The sequence below is a fragment of the Lampris incognitus genome, chromosome 21 (assembly GCF_029633865.1).
Source record: "Lampris incognitus isolate fLamInc1 chromosome 21, fLamInc1.hap2, whole genome shotgun sequence".
Classification (NCBI taxonomy): Eukaryota; Metazoa; Chordata; class Actinopteri; order Lampriformes; family Lampridae; genus Lampris; species Lampris incognitus.
In genome coordinates, this window is record NC_079231.1 from 7,736,746 (window position 1) to 7,757,074 (window position 20,329).

A 20,329-nucleotide genomic window follows, 5' to 3' on the forward strand; every position below is an offset into this window, starting at 1 on the left:
GAGTCTCTAGTTTGAGAAACAGACGCCTCACAGGTCCCCAACTGGCATCTTCATTAAATAGTACCTGTTAGAGCCTGTTTGTGCTGTCCTCTGAAGGGAGTAGTACACACCGGTGTAGGAAATGTTCAATTTCTTAGCAATTTCTCGCATGGAATAGCCTTCATTTCTAAGAACAAGAATAGACTGTCGAGTTTCAGATGAAAGTTCTCTTTTTCTGGCCATTTTGAGCGTTTAATTGACCCCACAAATGTGATGCTCCAGAAACTCAATCTGCTCAAAGAAGTGCCCATCCAACCAATCCAACTTGTGGGAGCTGCTTCTGGAAGCGTGGGGTGCAATTTCTCCAGATTACCTCAACAAATTAACAGCTAGAATGCCAAAGGTCTGCAATGCTGTAATTGCTGCAAATGGAGGATTCTTTGACGAAAGCAAAGTTTGATGTAAAAAAAATCTTATTTCAAATACAAATCATTATTTCTAACCTTGTCAATGTCTTGACTCTATTTTCTATTCATTTCACAACATATGGTGGTGAATAAGTGTGACTTTTCATGGAAAACACGAAATTGTTTGGGTGATCCCAAACTTTTGAACGGTAGTGTACATACAGACAGATGACAAATTAAAGGAAAAACTAACATGAAATGTCTTAGTAAAGTGTTGGTCCACCATGAGCCTCCAGAAGAGCTTCAGTGCTCCTTGTCACAGATTCTGCAAGTCTCTGAACTCTACTGGAGGGATGGATACCATTCTTCCAAAAGATATTCCCTCATTTGGTGTTTTGATGATGGTAGTGGAGAGCGCTATATGAAACACTGGTCCATAATCTCTCATAGGCGTTCAATTGGGTTGAGATCTGGTGACTGTGAAGGCCATAGTGTATGATTAAATGGAGGAATACTTAAACCCAATGTGCACTGGGGTGGTTTACAGCTGAGTGTGAAATGGCCGGGATGAGAACCCGCACCTCCAAGTCTGAGACCATGGTTCTCTACAGGAAAATGGTGGATTGCTCCATCTGTGTTGGGGATAAGTTGTTGCCTCAAGTGAAGGAGTTCAAGTATCTCAGGGTCTTGTTCATGAGTGAGGGTAGGATGGAGCGGGAGATTGACAGGTGGATTGGTGCAGTATCAGCTGTAATGTGGACGTTGTATTGGACTGTTGTGGTGAAGAGGGAGCTGAGCCAGAAGGCAAAGCTCTCAATTTACCAGTCAATCTTCGTTCCAATCCTCATCTATGGTCATCAGCTTTTTGGTAGTGACCGAAAAGGTGAGATAGTGGATACAAGCAGCGGAAATGAGTTTCCTCCGTAGGGTGTCTGGGCTCAGCCTTAGAGATAGGCTGAGGAGCTCGGACATCCGGAGGGAGCTTGGAGCAGAGCTGCTGCTCCTTCGCGTCGAAAGGAGCCAGTTGAGGTGGTTCGGGCATGTGATAGGATGCCTCCTGGGCGCCTTCCTTTGGAGGTTTTCCGGGCACGTCCAACTGGGAGGAGACCCCGGGGTAGACCCAGAACTCGCTGGAGGGACTAAATGTCCAATCTGGCCTGGGAATGCCTTGGGATCCCCCAGGAGGAGCTGGAGGGCGTTGCTGGGGAGAGGGACATCTGGAGTGCCCTATTTAGCTTGCTACCACCGCGACCCGACCCTGGAGAAGTGGCTGAAGATGAGATAAATGGGGGATCTGGCATGCTCAGCTCAAAAAGTCTTCGGAGTGTGACGGGTGCCAATCCAAAAGGTACAAAAATAGCAGATGAAGTCGTCAGCAGGGCTGAAATGCTTCCATTTCCTTCTGCTGCTGTGCATCATTAAAAGTATTACATACTTATTTGAGAGTGATACTGACAACTTCATGTTTTCATAGCATGTGATTTACATCATTTTCATCCTCATAAAATTATTCAGTGACCCCTCATGCCCTGTGGATGGGGGCATTGCCATCCTGTGAGAGACCACTCCCATCAGGCTAGAAATGTCTCATCATAGGATAAAGATGATCACTCAGAATAACGTACAGATTTGCAGTGATCATTCCCTCTGAGGGGACAAGTTGACCTAAACCATGTCAGGAAAATGCCCCCCCCCCCCCAGTATAACAGAGATGCCAGACCCTGTCACTGTAGGGGTCAAGCATTCAGCTTTTTCCTTTAATTTTTAGCTCATCTATATATCCCATACAGTTGATGAAGAAATATTTAAATAAGCTCTCAGCAATAATTAATCATTTGCATAATAAAGAATAAAGATTGACACAGGAATCAATCAAATGACACTTGGCAACTGCTGCTATCTCATCTGACACCTTACTAACCATGAAGAGTGACGGAGAACTGCTTTGATAGAATGTACGATAGATATTGCTAGATAAACCGCCGGTTATTTCTTTTGGTTATTCACAAAGAGTGATGGTAGCAGGGCTCATCTGCAAAGTTTGCTGGAAATAAGCAGCTGTAATTCATGGAGCCAGGACTTGGAGAAATCTCTGCAAACTGTCAGTTTTGTTCAGCTTTTGGGTTTAAATGGTGCTGGAATGTGGAGCATGTAGATTTTGTGTAGTTCAGATGGACTATAAGGTTGAACACAAACTACATTTGTATTTTTATTCCATGCAGTAAAGTGTTGTGGTTATTGATACTGTAACACCACATCAAGAAGGTCCAGGGGTTGTTCCTTTTGGTTTTGTTTGGAGTTTGTGTGAGTTTCCCTCTGACACATATAGATTAGGTGAGTTGGGGACACCTAACTGACCACAGGACTGAGAATGGATGGATGTCCTCGAAGAGACGGGTTCCCTGTCCAGAATACATTTTGGTTTGTCCTTAATGTGTGTTGCAATGGGCTATATCCCCCGTCGACCATAGACTTGATTAAGGGGTGTAGAGAATGAATAGATGCTGATACTTTGCTCTGGTGTAAAATGTGAAGTAGAATGGATTGTTAAATGGAGAAGACCTGATGTCAGGACCTCCCTGTGTTTCAGAACGTGATCACAGACGACCTTCCTGCGGCGATGCAAAGTGGAATAAAGTCTTTACCCAAAGACATCCAACCTGGCATACAGGAGTTTCAGGTCAGACACCTTCATTTATTTTAAGCTTCACACAAAGAAGATCATTTTTGTTTGACTTACCGACACACCAGGATACCACTCTAAATCTCAGAGATCCATTCAAAATCAACCAGAGTCGCCACAAAAAAGACATTGTTGAACCTAAGTTTTACTTGTTGACGTTGTACTATCTGTTGGTAAAGGTCTATCTCAGCTTGTTTTGTCTTGTCTGCTTTTTAGAAGCGACAAATTCACTTATTTCTCAAACTCACCACCACCTGCCTTTTCTTTTAGCGTTCAGCTGCTATGATGAAGACGCTGTATAATTTCTTCTGTTTTCCTACCAGACAGCAACCGTTAAAATAAGCAGTCGAAAAAGTATTATGATTTGAATATTTATGGTTGCCGTATTTGTCCTCTTAAATACGGCAGTAATAGAACGTGTCAAAAAGGATTTTATCCTCTGTGAATAGTACACATGGCCATTGAAACTCTAGTTACTGCTCACACTCATATTTGCATATGAAACCGATAGTTGGTTTTGGTCGTTAGGCAACTGTATTGTTTATAAGGGTGGGGATACCTGCAGTCAGTTGAGACTGAAGCGGTCACTTAGATGAGTGATGAAACGTTTCTCTCAGTAAACGCTGTGTCCAGGTGAACTGATTCAACTTTCTTTGAGAGTCAAGTCAAGAAGTTTATTTGCACAGCCCAAATTCCCAAGGTGGTCCAATCAGTGCAAAACTCTTAAGCCAGTATGTTCTTTTAAAAGTTTTTTTTTTTTTAATATTCAGCCCTTTAATCGTATTTTCTTTTATTTTAATCCTGTATTGCCCTTGTCCTTCTACCCTTTTGATTCTGAGTGTCTGTTCACTCTTTGAAAATTCTGCTGAAATGATAAAACTCCCCTTTACGGGAGGCATCATTTTCATCTGACCTTATCTTGTGTTGTTGTGCTTATTGGTTTATATATGCACTAAACTTAAAATGCTGTTCTTCAGGGTGTGCCGGAAGACCAGGCGGAATGGGACTCGGTGGGACATCCCATCATGCATCGCTCTGCCCTTAGCCAAGCCACCGGAGAAGCTGTGTATTGCGACGACCTTCCCATAATAGATAACGAGCTATTTATGGTCGTGGTGACCAGTGATGAGATTTTTGCCACATTAACGTGAGTCCCATATTTCATTTTGATAAAATCTACTCAGGAATTTAGTACATGATTAAGTTAAGATAGCTGACACAAGAGATGTAAGAAGGCAGTGATAATTTAACATAAATTACCTCACAAATTTTAATCTCTTTTTATTTTATCGAGTTATTTTTAGAAATAACTTTTCACTTTCAAACATAGGGTTCGCCATCTTGTCTGAATTAAGTTTCAAGTTTATTTGTCATTTGCAGCCATTCAACATGGGGCGTTCAGGACAAAGCCAGTGTAAATGCTCACTCGTAGGTGCTTGCAAACATAAAATGAAAAAAAGGAAGGGTTTAATTGTTAGATAAAGGTCAATATGAAAAGAAATACGAAAAAGGTGACTACCAAGGCAATAATGATTAAAAAAAATGGTAAAAAATCTCAGAGATAGACTAGTCAGACTAGCTTGGTCTAGTCAGAAAGGCACGAACTTTTGAAGCCTCTTGGATGAGAGGCGAAACGTCTACACAGATATATACCAAGTCCAGTTGCACTCGATTCAATTCCTTTGGATAACCATGACCTGGATGAATGAGAACATTCACAGACAATATAAGGTTAAGAGATCAGAAACTAAGTATAAGTATAAAAAGTTAAATATGAGCAAGTGCAGCTCAAAGTACTGTGAGCAAATATTACAGGTGTAACAGAATGGGGGTGTGCTATAAATGGCCTATGATAGACCAGTTACTGTGAGGCATTGCACACATTGATGCATTTGACATGCCAAACGACACTTCACGCAAGCAAACTAACATGGAGCATCAAAGTCACTTGTTTTTTTTTTCCTGCTGTGGTTAAAGTAATCATTCTTTGTTTCACTTACTAACGTGTGTGAGTAGAAGACCAGTTTCACCAAACTTTAAGACAGCATCTTATATTGGGTGATTTTTCTCCCCTTTTCATCCCAATTTGGCACATCCTCTACCCTGTTATTTCCTTTTCTTATGAATAGAAAATGCTTTTCCATTCTGTGAGTCAACAAAACGTTTTGAGACCCAAGTTTTATGGTGTGTTTCACCTGTCATGCACCATGCATCCTTCAGATAGGTGAAATCCAGGACTGAAAGCAACACGGTTGCTGCTGCGAAAGGCAGGAAGGAAAGCTAGCAAAAAATGGCCAACTGTGTGAATGCTTAAGTTAATAGGCTTACCAATGGTACAAGTAGATCTGACTATCATTACAATTGTGTATTCCATTAAATTAATGTGTTGCTTAGATGTACTTATTCTTATGGCATGTAAGACCATTTTAGCCTTATTCTTTTAGCTGCAACCTTAAAGATACCCAAAGATAAGCCATTCCCTTTGCTGAGAATCTATATTTTCATATAGATACTTTTCAGGGAAAGTCAAAGGGTTTTGTCGGTCTCTGCTCTGTCCTTGTCAAATGTTGTCCCCATGAACATATGGGGACAACAAGGCAAATCACAGTTAGACAAGCTAACTGTGATTTGCCTTGGATTTTATGATACATTTTTAAATTGCTGTGATCACAGATTTCAATTTCCTCTTTAAAGCAACATAATAGTGTCAAAATACTTTGTGATGAGATAAACAATAACCTCAAGGTGACAAAAAAATTATTCCTACTCATTTTTGACCAAAATGGAAGTTCTTTGCCTTTGCACAGCAGTATTGTACTGCACCTTAAACTGTTCTCGTCTCCTCCAGAGACATAGATGTGACCCAGGCTCGGAATGCTCGTGGCGTGGCGGATGTCATAACCTCCAGGGACATTCCAGGGAAAAAGGTCCGCACTTTGTATGGTTACAAAGAGGAACTGCTCGCCGAGAACAAGGTACTGTTGTGTGTGTGTGTGTGTGTGTGTGTGTGCGCACGCGCGTTTGGGTATATGTGTGCTTATGCATGTCTGCCTGTAGTTTTGTGTGTGTGTATGTCTGTGAATTTTGTCTATCAAAAGCCTTAGTATATGTCAGTGCCTTCTGCCTTAGTATATTTGTGCTTGTGTGTGTACTTGCACATGTCCACGGATGCAGATTTGTTTGTCAATGCAGTCGATCCTCAGTGTGTGTTTGTGTGCACATGCTTAGATTATGATGTTTCAGCTACCATAGCTAACTAAGCACAGTTGCCTGCAGAATTGTGGTGATGTGATGTGCATACAGGCATGTCTCTGGGTCTCTCCAGGTATCATGTTATGGTCAGATGGTGTGTGCAGTGGTCGCTGACTCCATGACCAACGCCAAACGAGCGGCAGCACTCGTGAAGATCACCTATGAAAAACTGCCAAACCCGGTTTTCACTGTGGAGGTCTGTGGATTTTGCCCCAATCTTTACAAGTGTTTAATTTCTTGGTCTAATCCAACAATTCATTCTGTTTTTTACATTTTGATATCTAGTCACTGAAGTTTGGTTGTTTGTTCTCTAGTCAAGACATGACATACATGATATTTTGAATATGAATATGACGCATGTCCGTCCTTCGTGTTGTTTGTCTAATTGAACCAAACAGCTGTGATGAGAAATTACTGAGGATTTTGAGTTGTGTACTACTTTACTTTTTTCCCCTTTGAATGCTGTTGCCATTACATGATAATACCGACTTGTATTTCAGCTTCATCAGAGTCTAAAAAGTTTATGATATTCAGCCTAGTTTATGTGTCTTAGGGTGCATATCTGGGCGATATGGCCAAAAATGTTGTCACGATAAAAAAAATCATATTAGTCGATATCGATAATTATCACGATAAATATGAAATCATTATTTCTTTAAAGTTTAAATGCCGATTTTTCCTCCTGATGCTGATTTTTCCTGCGGGTGAAAGTTGAAGGAAAAAGGGTGATTAATTGTAGGTTTAAACTATTCTTTATTGTCAGAACATGACAAACACTTTCCAAACAGTGGAACATTTCACAAATCTGAGGTAGCACATTCAAAACAATTATGAAAAAATATATTTTTCAACATCAAAATATGCGTGACATTTTTTTCAGTCCCTTTTCCTCAACAAAATCTACTACTACTACTACTTTTTGCTGCTCCCGTTAGGGGTCGCCACAGCAGATCATCCGTTTCCATCTCTTCCTGTCTTCTGCATCTTCCTCTGTCACACCAGCCACCTGCATGTCCTCCCTCACCACATCTATAAACCTCCTCTTTGGCCTTCCTCTTTTCCGCTTGCCTGGCAGCTCCATATTCAGCATCCTTCTCCCAATATACCCAGCATCTCTCCTCCACCCATGTCCAAACCATCTCAACCTTGCCTCTCTTGCTTTGTCTCCAAACCATCCAACTTGAGCGGTCTCTCTAATATAATCGTTCCTAATCCTGTCCTTCTTCGTCACACCCAATGAAAATTTTAGCATCTTCAGCTCTGCCACCTCCAGCTCCACCTCCTGTCTTTTCATCAGTGCCACTGTCTCCAAACCATATAACATAGCTGGTCTCACAGCCATCTTGTAAACCTTCCCTTTAGCTCTTGCTGGTACCCTTCTGTCACAAATCACTCCTGACACTCTTCTCCACCCACTCCACCCTGCCTGCAATCTCTTCTTCACCTCTCTTCTGCACTCCCCGTTACTTTGGACAGTTGACCCCAAGCATTTAAACTCATACGCCTTCGTCACCTCCACTCCTTGCATCCTGACCAATTCACTGTCCTCCCTTTCATTTATGCATATGTGTTCCGTCTTGCTCCTACTGACTTTCATGCCTCTTCTCTCCAGTGCATACCTCCTCCTCTCCAGGCTCTCCTCCACCTGCACCCTACTCTCCCTACAGATCAGCTTTTTCCTCAACAAAAATTAAATCTGCCTGAAATAAGTTTTGGGTAGCTATTTGACTGAATCAGACATTTTCTTTCCATCTCAGCAAGTCTTAAATAATTAATTTCATCGGCATTGCGTTTAACTGCATTTTCCCTGACTGACCTCATTCTTTTCCTGGATACCATTTCTTTTTATAACAGGAAGCCATAGAGAGGGAAGAATTTTTTGAACCTCGGAGAAGGCTCGAAAGAGGAGACGTGGAGGAGGCCTTTGCAAATGTTGATCATGTCTATGAAGGTGGGACACGTCTCTCTGTTTCGTATGAAAAGAGAGTCCAGTAGTTTCATTGTTGAACATTAATTGCATAAAAAAATGAAAAAATCTGCAGTTTCAATTTCCTCTGCTGAAAAACTTGACATTGATATCCCAGTAATTTTAAAACATCTTGGTTCTTCTGTAATGTCTGTTTTTCATAAAACCTAAATATGAATTAGAACTATTAACATAAATACAAATATAGTATGATAACTCAATTTATCGGTGGTGAGTTTCACCATCAGGGTATGCATGGTCTTATGGTTATGTGTGATGTAAATTGTGATCTAAGTCAGGAAGCATAAAAACAACAAACACCTTTAGCGCCACCTGGATGCAGCACTACATCTGGGTTTTAGTCCTGCACATCATGATGGCGTGTGTGTGAAGGGAAACTTTCCGATCGGTCCCTTAGCTAACTGCAAAATAAAGCTAATAGTTTTTTTTTTACCATGGCGTGTCTCATAAATCAGCACGTTCCTAAATTACATAACCAGCACACTTTCATGTGGGAGAGAATACTTTTTTTTTTACATTTTAGATTTTTATCCATTTAGCAGATACGTTTATCCAGAGTGACAACCAAGAGTCAGTAGTTAGAAATATATATATATATATATATATATATATATATATATATATATATATATATGTATGCACACACACCCACACCCACACACACAAGCTAGGGGGTCAACCAATAGGGTTTTTCAGGGCCAGTACCGATTCAAGTAGACCGATAACCAATATTAGGAACCGACATTTGGACTAAAGATGAAAATCTGTGTCAATACTTCTAATAACACAAACTCCCACACAAAATTTCACTGAAATGCCTTTAAGCATATGTTTAATTAAAAGAGAATGTTTCAACAGTATCTTAAAACAAAACGTGCAGGCAGCCCCCAGCAGCATTTTTTTATCAAGTTAACTGAACATTTTAATAAATAAATGCAAATACATTCCTCTGTGCCCGTCGGTGGCGTAGTAACCCTCAGTGTTGATAGTGCTGTGGACGGGGCATTACTTGAGACCACAGGCTGATGACTACAGACAGGCAGCTGCATCAGAGCCAAAGTAGCACATTTCTAAATTAATTTATTTTATCGACAATCAGATAAAAAATTTATTCCAATAATTGTAAAAATGCTGAATATCGGATCCGATAAATGGCTAGCCGATAATTGGTCGACCCCTAATATACCTGTGTTAATCTGCAAGGCATCTAAGAGCACTGAATAATAATAAACAATGCATTTTGTATCTGTAAATAGTGGAAGTGCAAATTTGGTAGATCACCAGCAGCAATGTGTCTTACTAGTAAGTTGAGTTGTTGATATCATGAACTAGGCATTTCAATCGCCAATATTGTTTCCAATATCTGGCTTTCATCCTTGTAACCAAATTCATGCAGGATAGGTGAATTATAATGCTAGCAAGAAACTATTGAAGAAAACAAAAACTTATTAAGCATTTAGAAAACACTGATGCGATCATTTTTGAAAAAATGGGGCAATGGGGGAATTAAGTGACAAACCAACAATTTTTGCCCTCCTGAAGTGCCCATGAGCAAGACTGCTTACCAGCTCCACTGCCTCTGTTCTGTATTTGACCTCTGAACTTTCTGTGTAGGAGGTCCAGAGAAAAGAGTATAAAGAATCAAACTATTTTGTTGATTAGTCACCAATGAAGTGTATCATAAAACATAACCTGGTCCCATTTAAACCCAGTGCCATCCTCTCTATGTGGTCCTGTTTGTCTCCATAGGGGAGATTCGAATTGGTGGCCAGGACCATTTCTACATGGAGACCCAGAGCATGCTGGTGGTACCTGTAGGAGAAGAGAGAGAATTCAATGTTTTCATTTCCTGTCAGTGGCCATCACTTACCCAGGTAAACCACAACATCCTCTCTGTCGCAACACTGATATTTTTGTCATGTGTGTTAGGAACCATTAAATACTATGTGGAGACTTTTGAGTAAGTGTTTGAGTACATACACACTGTTACCATGGGTCATTATAAAGTCTGAAAAAGTGCATTATATATAAAAATATCTACATTTAAAGTCCCACTGTGTAAAATTAAAATGAACACCATAATTCTCTTTTGATGTGTTGAGATGCTGCGAGATAAAATTCACCCATTAGAGATAGATTACACTTAATGATTTTGCCAGTTTTCACCTCTGCTAGACTTCTGGTTTGGCATAACTGTTATTGTGCATTTTTTGTAAGTCTTGTTGGTGCATATAAAGTGATGCATTATATTTATCTGTATATCATTTAACAGCATCATAACCTTTTACATCCTCTTTGGCTCATTGTTTGGTCTGTAGCAGGCAGTAGCAGAGACGCTGGACATCCCGTTAAACAGGGTTACCTGTCACGTGAAAAGGATGGGCGGGGCTTTTGGAGGGAAGTTAACCAAAACAACCATCCTGGCTTGTATCACTGCTGTGGCTGCCTGGAAGTACGTCCCTGTCAAAAAAAAAAGTTTTTTTTTTAAATGTCCCCCTTTTTTCTCCACAATTGTACTTGGCCAATTACGCCATTCTTCTGAGCCGCCCTGGTCTCTGCTCCACCCCCTCTGCCGATCCGGGGAGGGCTGCAGACTACCACATGCCTCCTCCGATACATGTGGAGCCGCCAGTTGCTTCTTTTCACTTGACAGTGGGGAGTTTCGCCAGGGGGACGTAACATGTAGGAGGATCAGGCTATTCCCCCCAGTTCCCCCTCCCCCCTGAACAGGCGCCCCAACTGACCAGAGGAGGCGCTAGTGCAGCGACCAGGACACATACCCACATCCGGCTTCCCACACACAGACGCGGCCAACTGTGTTTGTAGGGATGCCCGACCAAGCTGGAGGCAATACGGGGATTCGAACTGGTGATCCCCGTGTTGGTAGGCAACAGAATAGACAGCTACACTACCCAGATGCCTCCGGTCAAAAATTTCAAGCTGTACCTGAATTAAATTTTATGGCATTTAGAGAAATTACCGACTTTTTTTCTGAAATAGTAAATATAATTCATAGCCTTTTATAGAAAATGGGGAAAAAAATCATGAATAAAATCCAATTAACAACAAATAATGCTAGGCACAACAAATCCTGCCCCTTGAGCTTTGACCACCACTGATATTCAAAACAATATATATTTCTTGTTGTTTCCATAGATAGCAAAAAATATTTGAACTAGAAGTTTCAGCATTTTGTCATTTTAACGGTGTGAGCAATCATTTTTTGACAGCGTTTCCACCAAATGATTTTGTGATCTTGACCCAACTACCTCAAAAATGTAATCGGGTTACTGCCCACTAGGGCTGCACGGTATTAGGAAATATACGATATGTGATAACGTTGTTGAATATTGCGATGGCGATATGACTCGCGATGAAATAAACAACTATTGAAATACACAGTTTTAATATCTTTCTGTTTTAGGTTTGCTGCTAACATAGACCCCAGACAATGAGCAGCCTATACACATTGAATAACAAAATGAAATCAGGTTCGTATCCCAGACTCGCCGTAACCGGTCTCGGCCAGAGCGTCCACGGGGTCAGGCCTTCATTAGGCCACCCTTACCCGAGGGATAGTAGGGGTAGATCGGTGTAGTGTTCGGGGACTCGTCGTTCTCCAGCGACCCCTCTGGCCCATCCGGGCGCCTGCAGCCAAGCAACCGAAAGCATTCTGCCTACGCCTCCTTCGCGGCCTGAAGGTGACGCAATCCATGCGAGGCTGCAGCGTGTAAAATAGCGAGAGCAGCCGACACGAGTTTGAAGGAAGCTGGTGTTACGCCTAACTCCTTCCTGTGGAAACGTGAGCCAGGGGAGTTATTCGACAAGAGTTCCGGCCATATGCCATCGGGTTATTCGAGAGAGATAAGGGGAAAAACTAGAAATAAATGTATAAAAAAAAAGAAAAGAAATGCATTACTTCCATTACAGCAACATGGTTTTATTGAAGAAAAAAAAATGCACCTGGCTATAGCCGCTATATTGACAATGAACAAATACCACCAACTTCGTTGCATGGCAATACAGTTCTTCATCACTTTAACACAACATGTAGGCCTATTTAGATATAGCAGCTACTAGGAGTTTATACTATAAATGATTATGTCACGGTTTCAGTTTAAAACCGATGCCTTACCAGTTTTGCAGAGTGAGTAACTAATGTTAGAATTTTATTTTTTGCATTATATTTTGTTGTTACTGAGGCGGAGTCAGCCAAGTGACACTACCGCCTTTTTCCAGAAGGGGGCGCCAAAGTCAACACAAACTGCATATACCATTTATCGCAGTTCAAGCAATCTTTTGCGATATGTATATCGCGCATGTTGATGTCGCGATGAAGGTACATTTTCGATATATTGTGCAGCCCTACTGCCCACCTTTCCGAAAAACGTCATGCCCATTGCTGTAGCTGTTTTTCCATAAAAGTTGTTGACAATAACATACAAAACACCAAGAACAACTCCTTAGGGCAAGGAAACATGCTTGATGTGTTTGGAAAAACAGTGATTTCATAAAGGAGGAATTAACTAGATAGTATAAAATTAAGGACCGGGAATAATTCCCTCTTTTCCATCTAGGACTAAGCGGGCGGTGCGATGTGTTCTGACAAGAGGCGAGGATATGCTAATCACAGGAGGCCGACACCCTGTCATTGGCAAATACAAGGTACATCTAACTAGACTGGGGAGCTCCAGGTAGACAAGACATTCATATTAGATTCTATAGTGTGATCAGGGATCGGAAAGTCTGTTCCAGATGGTTTTTTTGGCTTTGTCTCTAAGGAAAAATGAATGGAATTTTAGTTAAAAGCCTCAAATAAGGTCAGTAGTCATCACAACCTTAAGATTTAGATGTTTTTATGAGATAATCTTCACAAATGAACACTTATTAGCTCTTGAGTTTTATATATATATATATATATATATATATATATATATATATATATATATATATATATATATTTATAGTAGCGAATTCGGGGGACAACGCAACCACAGGAACTGCCGCGGCCAGGAAGCGAACCCGTATCGCCCGCACCGCAGGAGACATCGCTAACCGCTAGACTAAAGGGTCAGATCCGCCAGCCAGCGGCCAGCGTGTCTTCTTATCCGTGCACGCTACAATATATACACATGATAAGCTAACATTTGGCTCACCTGTGAACAGTGTGACAGACATTTGATAGCAACTCTCTTTTCAATTATAAAAACACTTCAAAATCCTGCTTCATGTGACACACCTGCATCTCTTGACCAGTGTGGTAACCACTCACTATGCTGACACGTTACTGTTCTCTTTTCCAGGTTGGGTATATGGATAATGGAAAGATTTTGGCTGCAGAAGTTGAGTATTGCGCCAATGCTGGCAACACTGTGGATGAGTCCCCTGCTGTGAGTACAATTCTATTATTGTCAACATTTCATGTAATTGCTTCTGAGTCAGCATTGAATCTCTTTTCTCAGGTTTATGTCTCACAATGAGGGATATGATTTATTTTTTAAAGCACAACATATCTCATTTTAGTAAGACATAAAGCCTTGCCTGTAGGTCTCTGTGGGCCAGTGCTGAACACCTCTGATATAAAATGTGACCTCATTTGTTTCTTCTTCTTTAGGTGATCGAGAAGATGATTTGTCATTGCGACAATGCCTACAATATACCCAACCTGCGAGCGAGCGGCTCGGCCTACAAGACCAACATGCCCTCCAACACGTCCTGCAGGGGCTTCGGTGTGCCCCAGGGCATCCTGGTCATAGAGAACATGATCAGCGATGTGGCCTGTAAGCTGGGTCGCCCTGCTGACCAGGTCAGAGCTCAACCTTTTAGGGTCACTAATAACAGTTTTGCAGGCTAGTTTTTAAATTGTCTGTTTATTATCCACCTTTGTCCTTTCAGATCAGAGAAGAATGCCTTTCATCATCATAATTTGTTTTTAGTTGACTCTACCTGGGCAAATAAACATTGGATGGGGGCGTCCGGGTAGTGTAGCGGTCTATTCCGTTGCCTGCCAACACGGGATCGCCGGTTTGAATTCCCGTGTCACCTCCAGTTTGGTTGGGCGTCCCCACAGACACAATTGGCCGTGTCTGCGGGTGGGAAGCTGGATGTGCGTATGTATTCTGGTCGCTGCACTAGCGCCTCCTCTGGTCGGTCAGGGTACCTGTTCGGGGGGGAGAGGGAACTGGGGGGAATAGCTTGATCCTCCCGTGTGCTACATCCTCCTGGTGAAACTCCTCACTGTCAGGTGAAAAGAAGCGGCTGGCGACTCCACATGTATCGGAAGAGGCACGTGGTAGTCTGCAACCCTCCCCGGATCTAAAGAGGGGGTGGAGCAGTGACCAGGATGCCTTGGAAGAGTGGGGTAATTGGCCGGATACAATTAGGGAGGAAAAAGGGAAAAATCCCAACAAAAAAAAATTGGAAGGATAGATGAATCGATAAGAGTGATATGACAGATAGGTAGATATCCAAATAGATAGATATTATTTCTGATAGACACAATATAAATGATAGGTATGATAGATAGATCTGATAAATAAAATAGATATGAGAGGTTCGATAGATACAGCAGATATAAATGATAATTTAAAAGTTCCATAGCAATGTTGGATTCAACTAATATATAATGGAGCATCAAGCACTTTTAATCGGTAATGCAGCAGAAATAACTGCCCTTCCTCCTATATCTATATTGGTCCACACAGGGACTATTTTTGAATTTTTCAGCATGTTAACATTTTATTATTCCCTCTTTTGAAATCCCTCACTAGATCCGTGAGATTAACATGTACAATGGGCCATCTCTAACTCACTACAAGTTTCCATTCGACTCGGAGAACCTGCAGCTTTGTTGGGAGGAGTGCAAAAAGAGGTCCAACTTCAGGTCCCGATGCTGGGAGGTCAGCCTGTTCAACCAGCGGAACCGTTGGAAGAAAAAAGGCATTTCGCTGATCCCTATCAAGTTTGGTGTTGGCTTCTCAGAGAGCTTCCTCAACCAGGTCTACTACTACTGCTTTCGGCTGCTCCCGTTAGGGGTCGCCACAGCAGATCATCCGTTTCCATTTCTTCCTGTCCTCTGCATCTTCCTCTGTCACACCAGCCACCTGCATGTCTTCCCTCACCACATCCATAAACCTCCTCTTTGGCCTTCCTGTTTTCCTCTTTCCTGGCAGCTCCATATTCAGCATCTTTCTCCCAATATACCCAGCATCTCTCCTCCACACATGTCCAAGCCATCTCAATCTTGCCTCTCTTGCTTTGTCTCCAAACCATCCAACCTGAGCGGTCCCTCTAATATACTCGTTCCTAATCGTGTCCTTCTTCATCACACCCAATGAAAATCTTAGCATCTTCAACTCTGCCAACAGTGCCACTGTCTCTAAACCATATAACATAGCTGGTCTCACAACCGTCTTGTAAACCTTCCCTTTAGCTCTTGCTGGTACCCTTCTGTCACAAATCACTCCTGACACTCTTCTCCACCCACTCCACCCTGCCTGCACTCTCTTCTTCACCTCTCTTCTGCACTCTCCATTACTTTGAACAGTTGACCCCAAGTATTTAAACTCATATGCCTTCATTACATCTACTCCTTCCATCCTCACCATTCCGCTGTCCTCCCTCTCATTCACACATATGTATTCCGTCTTGCTCCTACTGACTTTCATTCCTCTTCTCTCCAGTGCATACCTCCACCTCTCCAGACTCTCCTCAACATGCACCCTACTCTTGCTACAGATCACAATTTCATCTGCAAACATCACAGTCCACGGAGACTTCTGCCTGATCTCGTCCATCAACCTGTCTATCACCACTGCAAACAAGAAAGGGCTCAGAGCCGATCCTTGATGTAATCCCACCTCCACCTTGAACCCATCTGTCATTCCAACTGCATACCTCACCATTGTCACACTTCCCTCATACATATCCTGCACCACTCCTACATACTTCTCTGCAACTCCCGACTTCCTCAAACAATACCACACCTCCTCTCTTGGCACCCTGTTGTATGTTTTCTCTAAATCTACAAAGGCACAATCTAACTCCTTCTGGTCTTCTCTATACTTTTCCATCAACATTCTCAAAGCAAACGTCACATCTGTGGTGCTCTTTCATGGCACAAAACCATACTGCTGCTTGCTAATCATCACCTCTACTCTTAACCTAGCTTCTATTACTCTTCCCCATGTCTTCATGCTATGGCTGATCAACTTTATACCTCTTTTGGTATAAAGTTGATGAGCCACAGCATGGAGATATGGAGAAGAGTAACATATACAGTTCTGTACATCACCCTTGTTCTTGAAAATCGGTACCAGTGTGCTTCTTCTCCACTCCTCAGGCATCCTCTCGCTTTCCAAGACTGTGTTAAACAATCTAGTTAAAAATCCCACTGCCATCTCTCCTAAACATCTCCATGTCTCCACGGGTATGTCATCAGGATCAACTGCCTTTCCACTCTTCATCCTCTTCAAAGCTGCCTTCACTTCCTCCTTTCTAATCCACTGCACTTCCTGATTCATCATCCAACCTTCTCTCTCTCTCTCATTTTCTTCATTCATCAGCCCCTCAAAGTACTCCTTCCACCTTCTCAGCACACTCTCCTTGCTTGTCAGCACATTTCTATCTCTATCCTTGATCGCCCTAACTTGCTGCACATCCTTCCCAGCTTTGTCCCTCTGTTTAGCCAATCGGTACACGTTGTTTTCTCCTTCCTTAGTGTCTAACCTCTGATACAACTCACCATACGCCTTTTCCTTTGCCACCTCTCTCTTCACTTTATGCTGCGTCTCCTTGTACTCCTGTCTACTTTCTTTATCTCTCTGACTATCCCACTTCATCTTTACCACCCTCTTCCTCTGTATAATTTGCTGTACTTCCTCATTCCACCACCAAGTCTCCTTGTCTTCCTTCCTCTGTCCTGATGACACGCCAAGTACCTTCCTAGCTGTCTCCCTCACTATTTCTGCAGTGCCTGCCCAGCCATCCGGCAACTCTTCACTACCACCCAGTGGCTGTCTTAACTCCTCCCTGAACTCCACACAACAGTCTTCCTTCTTCAACTTCCACCATTTGATCTTCGGCTCTGCCTTCACTCGCTTCCTCTTCTTGGTCTCCAAAGTCATCCTACATTCCACCGTCCGATGCTGCCCAGCTGCGTGCTCCCCTGTCACCACCTTGCAGTCTCCAATCCCTTTTAGATCGCGCCTTCTACATAAGAGATAGTCCACCTGTGTGCACTTTCCTCCACTCTTGTATGTCACCCTGTGTTCCTCCCTCTTCTTGACATATGTATTCACCACAGCCATTTCCATCCTTTTCGCAAAATCCATCACCCAATGTTATTTTTGATAAGATTTTTAAATTAAGTTTTAGTCTTAGTCGCTTACTGGAAATTGTAGTAGGTTTAAAGTCACATTTTAGTCTTGTTGTTTTGCTTTGTTTTAGTCAAGATGTCATCAGTGGACCTCTATTTTAATTGTAGTCTAATTTTAGTCAATGTTTTACATGCTTGCAAGCTCATTGCTACAGCGCGCTGAATCCACAAAGAACTTTGAGCTATACCAACACTGAATTTAGTCCTAAATGGAATAAACATAAATGGCTCTCGTGCATTGGTACACTTCAACACTTCCACTTAGTTACATGGACCATCCTGCAAGTACCAAGAGAGCAGTGACTGATGTTAACTGTAATGTTACCTAGCTCATGAAAATGGGCTAGGTATGGCTAAACGGAGTGAAGTTAGCGGCTCTATGAACCGAGTGTCACTGCTTCCGAAGGACACGTAACTAACGTTTCATTTACCTACTGTTATCCAATCAAATATACGTTACATAATTACCTTGGCAGATACTGCAGGGTGGCATGTCTTCAAATGACGTTTGAGGTTGGTGGTATTTTTTCTGCCCATGGTATAGCCACACAGCTCTCCATTCTCTTTGGGAACAACGCACTTTGTCTTTTTTTCAGTATGACAGTAGGTGAAATGTACCCATAGGTCCTCTCTCTTCTTTCTTCCGACCTGAATGGTGGTCCCACTCGCTTGTGTTGAGAAACTCATAACGCAGCCAAAGGCAGTTTACCATGCCGTTTACGCCATAGACAGTATAACAGTTTACGCTCAGATTCACATTCTCCAGATTCTCTCATGACCTAGCTAGCATTTGCACGGGCATGAACTGAGGAGGGACAACCCATCCAATGAGAAGGACGCATGAAGGCAATGAGAATTTGCTCTTGGACTTGCAGATTCATGCGTGCAAGTGATAGGTTCTTTTCACAATGACGTCAATTAACTTACGCCTTTCCGCGAAGCAGGTTATCTTCACTTCCTTTTGCACTGTAGACGACTCATGGATGTAAGAGACAACTTCTGAAAATGCAGGAATTCTCAGCCTGAAGTAATTTCAAAAGGTAACGTTAAGACTAGCTAATCATAGTCATATGATTATGACTATGATTCTGTCTGTCTGTCTCTCTGTCTGTCTTTCTTTAAAGTATTTTTTTCTATCTGTCTATCTATCTATCTATCTATCTATCTATCTATCTATCTATCTATCTATCTATCTATCTATCTATCTATCTATCTATCTATCTATCTATCTATCTTAACGTTAAGACTAGCTAATCATAGTCATATGATTATGACTATGATTATGTCTGTCTGTCTGTCTGTCTGTCTGTCTGTCTGTCTTTCTTTAAAGTAATTTTTTTCTATCTATCTATCTGTCTGTCTGTCTGTCTGTCTGTCTGTCTGTCTGTCTGTCTGTCTGTCTGTCTGTCTGTCTGTCTGTCTGTCTGTCTATCTATCTATCTATCTATCTATCTATCTATCTATCTATCTATCTATCTATCTATCTATCTATCTATCTATCTATCTATCTATCTATCTATCTATCTATCTATCTATTTTTCATAACACTGCAAGTCTTATGACACATAGCATGCCTGAAATATTTTAGTTTTCGTCTCTGAATGGTCGACAGAAGGATCATATCTGTTCCAAGTTGCTATAGCACACTTCCATTTGTTTGTTTTTCTATCCAACCTATTTTCAGCAAACGGTGGCCAAACCACATTTCAGCAGCATTGATTTTCTTTTCATCTATTTTAGGCAAAGTCCATCCTTCACGTCCGTATATCATGACTGGCCATATGACTGTTTGTAGTATCTTCATTTTCAGATTGGTTCAGATGGGGCGATCTTTCCATAAGTTATTTAGTTGAATTCAGGATCTCTCTCAGTCTCTCTCTCTCTCTCAAGATCTCTCTCTCTCTCAGGATCTCGCTTTTTTTTCTGACTATGATTTAAAGTAGACGGCACGGTGGTGCAGTGGTTAGCGCGGTCACTTCACAGTAAGAAGGTCTTGGGTTCGCGCCCCGTGGTAGTCCAACTTTGGGGGTCATCCCGGGTCATCCTGTGTGGCGTTTGCATGTTCTCCCTGTGTCTGCGTGGGTTTCCTCCGGGGGCTGTGGTTTCCTTCCACAGTCCAAAGACATGTAGGTCAGGTGAATCGGCCATACTAAATTGTCCCTAGGTATGAATGTGTGTGTGTGTGTGTGTGTGTGTGTGTTTGTGTGTGTGTTTGTGTGTGTATGTCGGCCCTGTGTGACAGTCTGGCGGCCTGTCCAGGGTGTCTCCCTGCCTGCCGCCCAATGACTGCTGGGTTAGGCTCCAGCATCCCCTGCGACCCTGAGAGCAGGATAAGCGGCTCAGAAAATGGAATGGATTTAAAGTTATTGCGTTTAACATAAGTTATTTAGCATAATCAAACGGGTACCGTTCGATGAAGAATTTGTTGCCTTTGTCGAGTTTGGAGCGTTTGGTTAATGCAAATGTTTCGGCAAGCCATGGTACATCAACTAGCCGTATTTCAGGCAGGTTTGTGAGCAACTGTGTAAACTCCATAGTTCGTCCGGAAGTTAGCATACCCTGCAAGGAATCAGAACAGAAGTTCTCTGACGTCATGTGAAAAGGGCCTATTGGTTAACAAGAAAACAATCAATGTTTTGAACTGT

At 42.1% G+C, this 20,329-nt stretch overlaps 1 protein-coding gene across 1 annotated transcript in view; it reads left to right on the plus strand.

Annotated features, from left to right (window-relative positions):
* Positions 1 to 20,329, plus strand: part of LOC130131800 (aldehyde oxidase 3-like) — a 47,807-nt gene that overhangs the window by 16,522 nt on the left and 10,956 nt on the right. Inside the window, exons 16-26 of the mRNA XM_056301575.1 lie at positions 2,959 to 3,066; positions 4,047 to 4,216; positions 5,918 to 6,056; positions 6,395 to 6,517; positions 8,176 to 8,272; positions 10,058 to 10,182; positions 10,627 to 10,760; positions 12,886 to 12,973; positions 13,612 to 13,698; positions 13,923 to 14,114; positions 15,079 to 15,306. Coding sequence (XP_056157550.1) covers positions 2,959 to 3,066; positions 4,047 to 4,216; positions 5,918 to 6,056; positions 6,395 to 6,517; positions 8,176 to 8,272; positions 10,058 to 10,182; positions 10,627 to 10,760; positions 12,886 to 12,973; positions 13,612 to 13,698; positions 13,923 to 14,114; positions 15,079 to 15,306 — 1,491 coding nt within the window. The remainder of the gene's footprint in view (positions 1 to 2,958; positions 3,067 to 4,046; positions 4,217 to 5,917; positions 6,057 to 6,394; positions 6,518 to 8,175; positions 8,273 to 10,057; positions 10,183 to 10,626; positions 10,761 to 12,885; positions 12,974 to 13,611; positions 13,699 to 13,922; positions 14,115 to 15,078; positions 15,307 to 20,329) is intronic.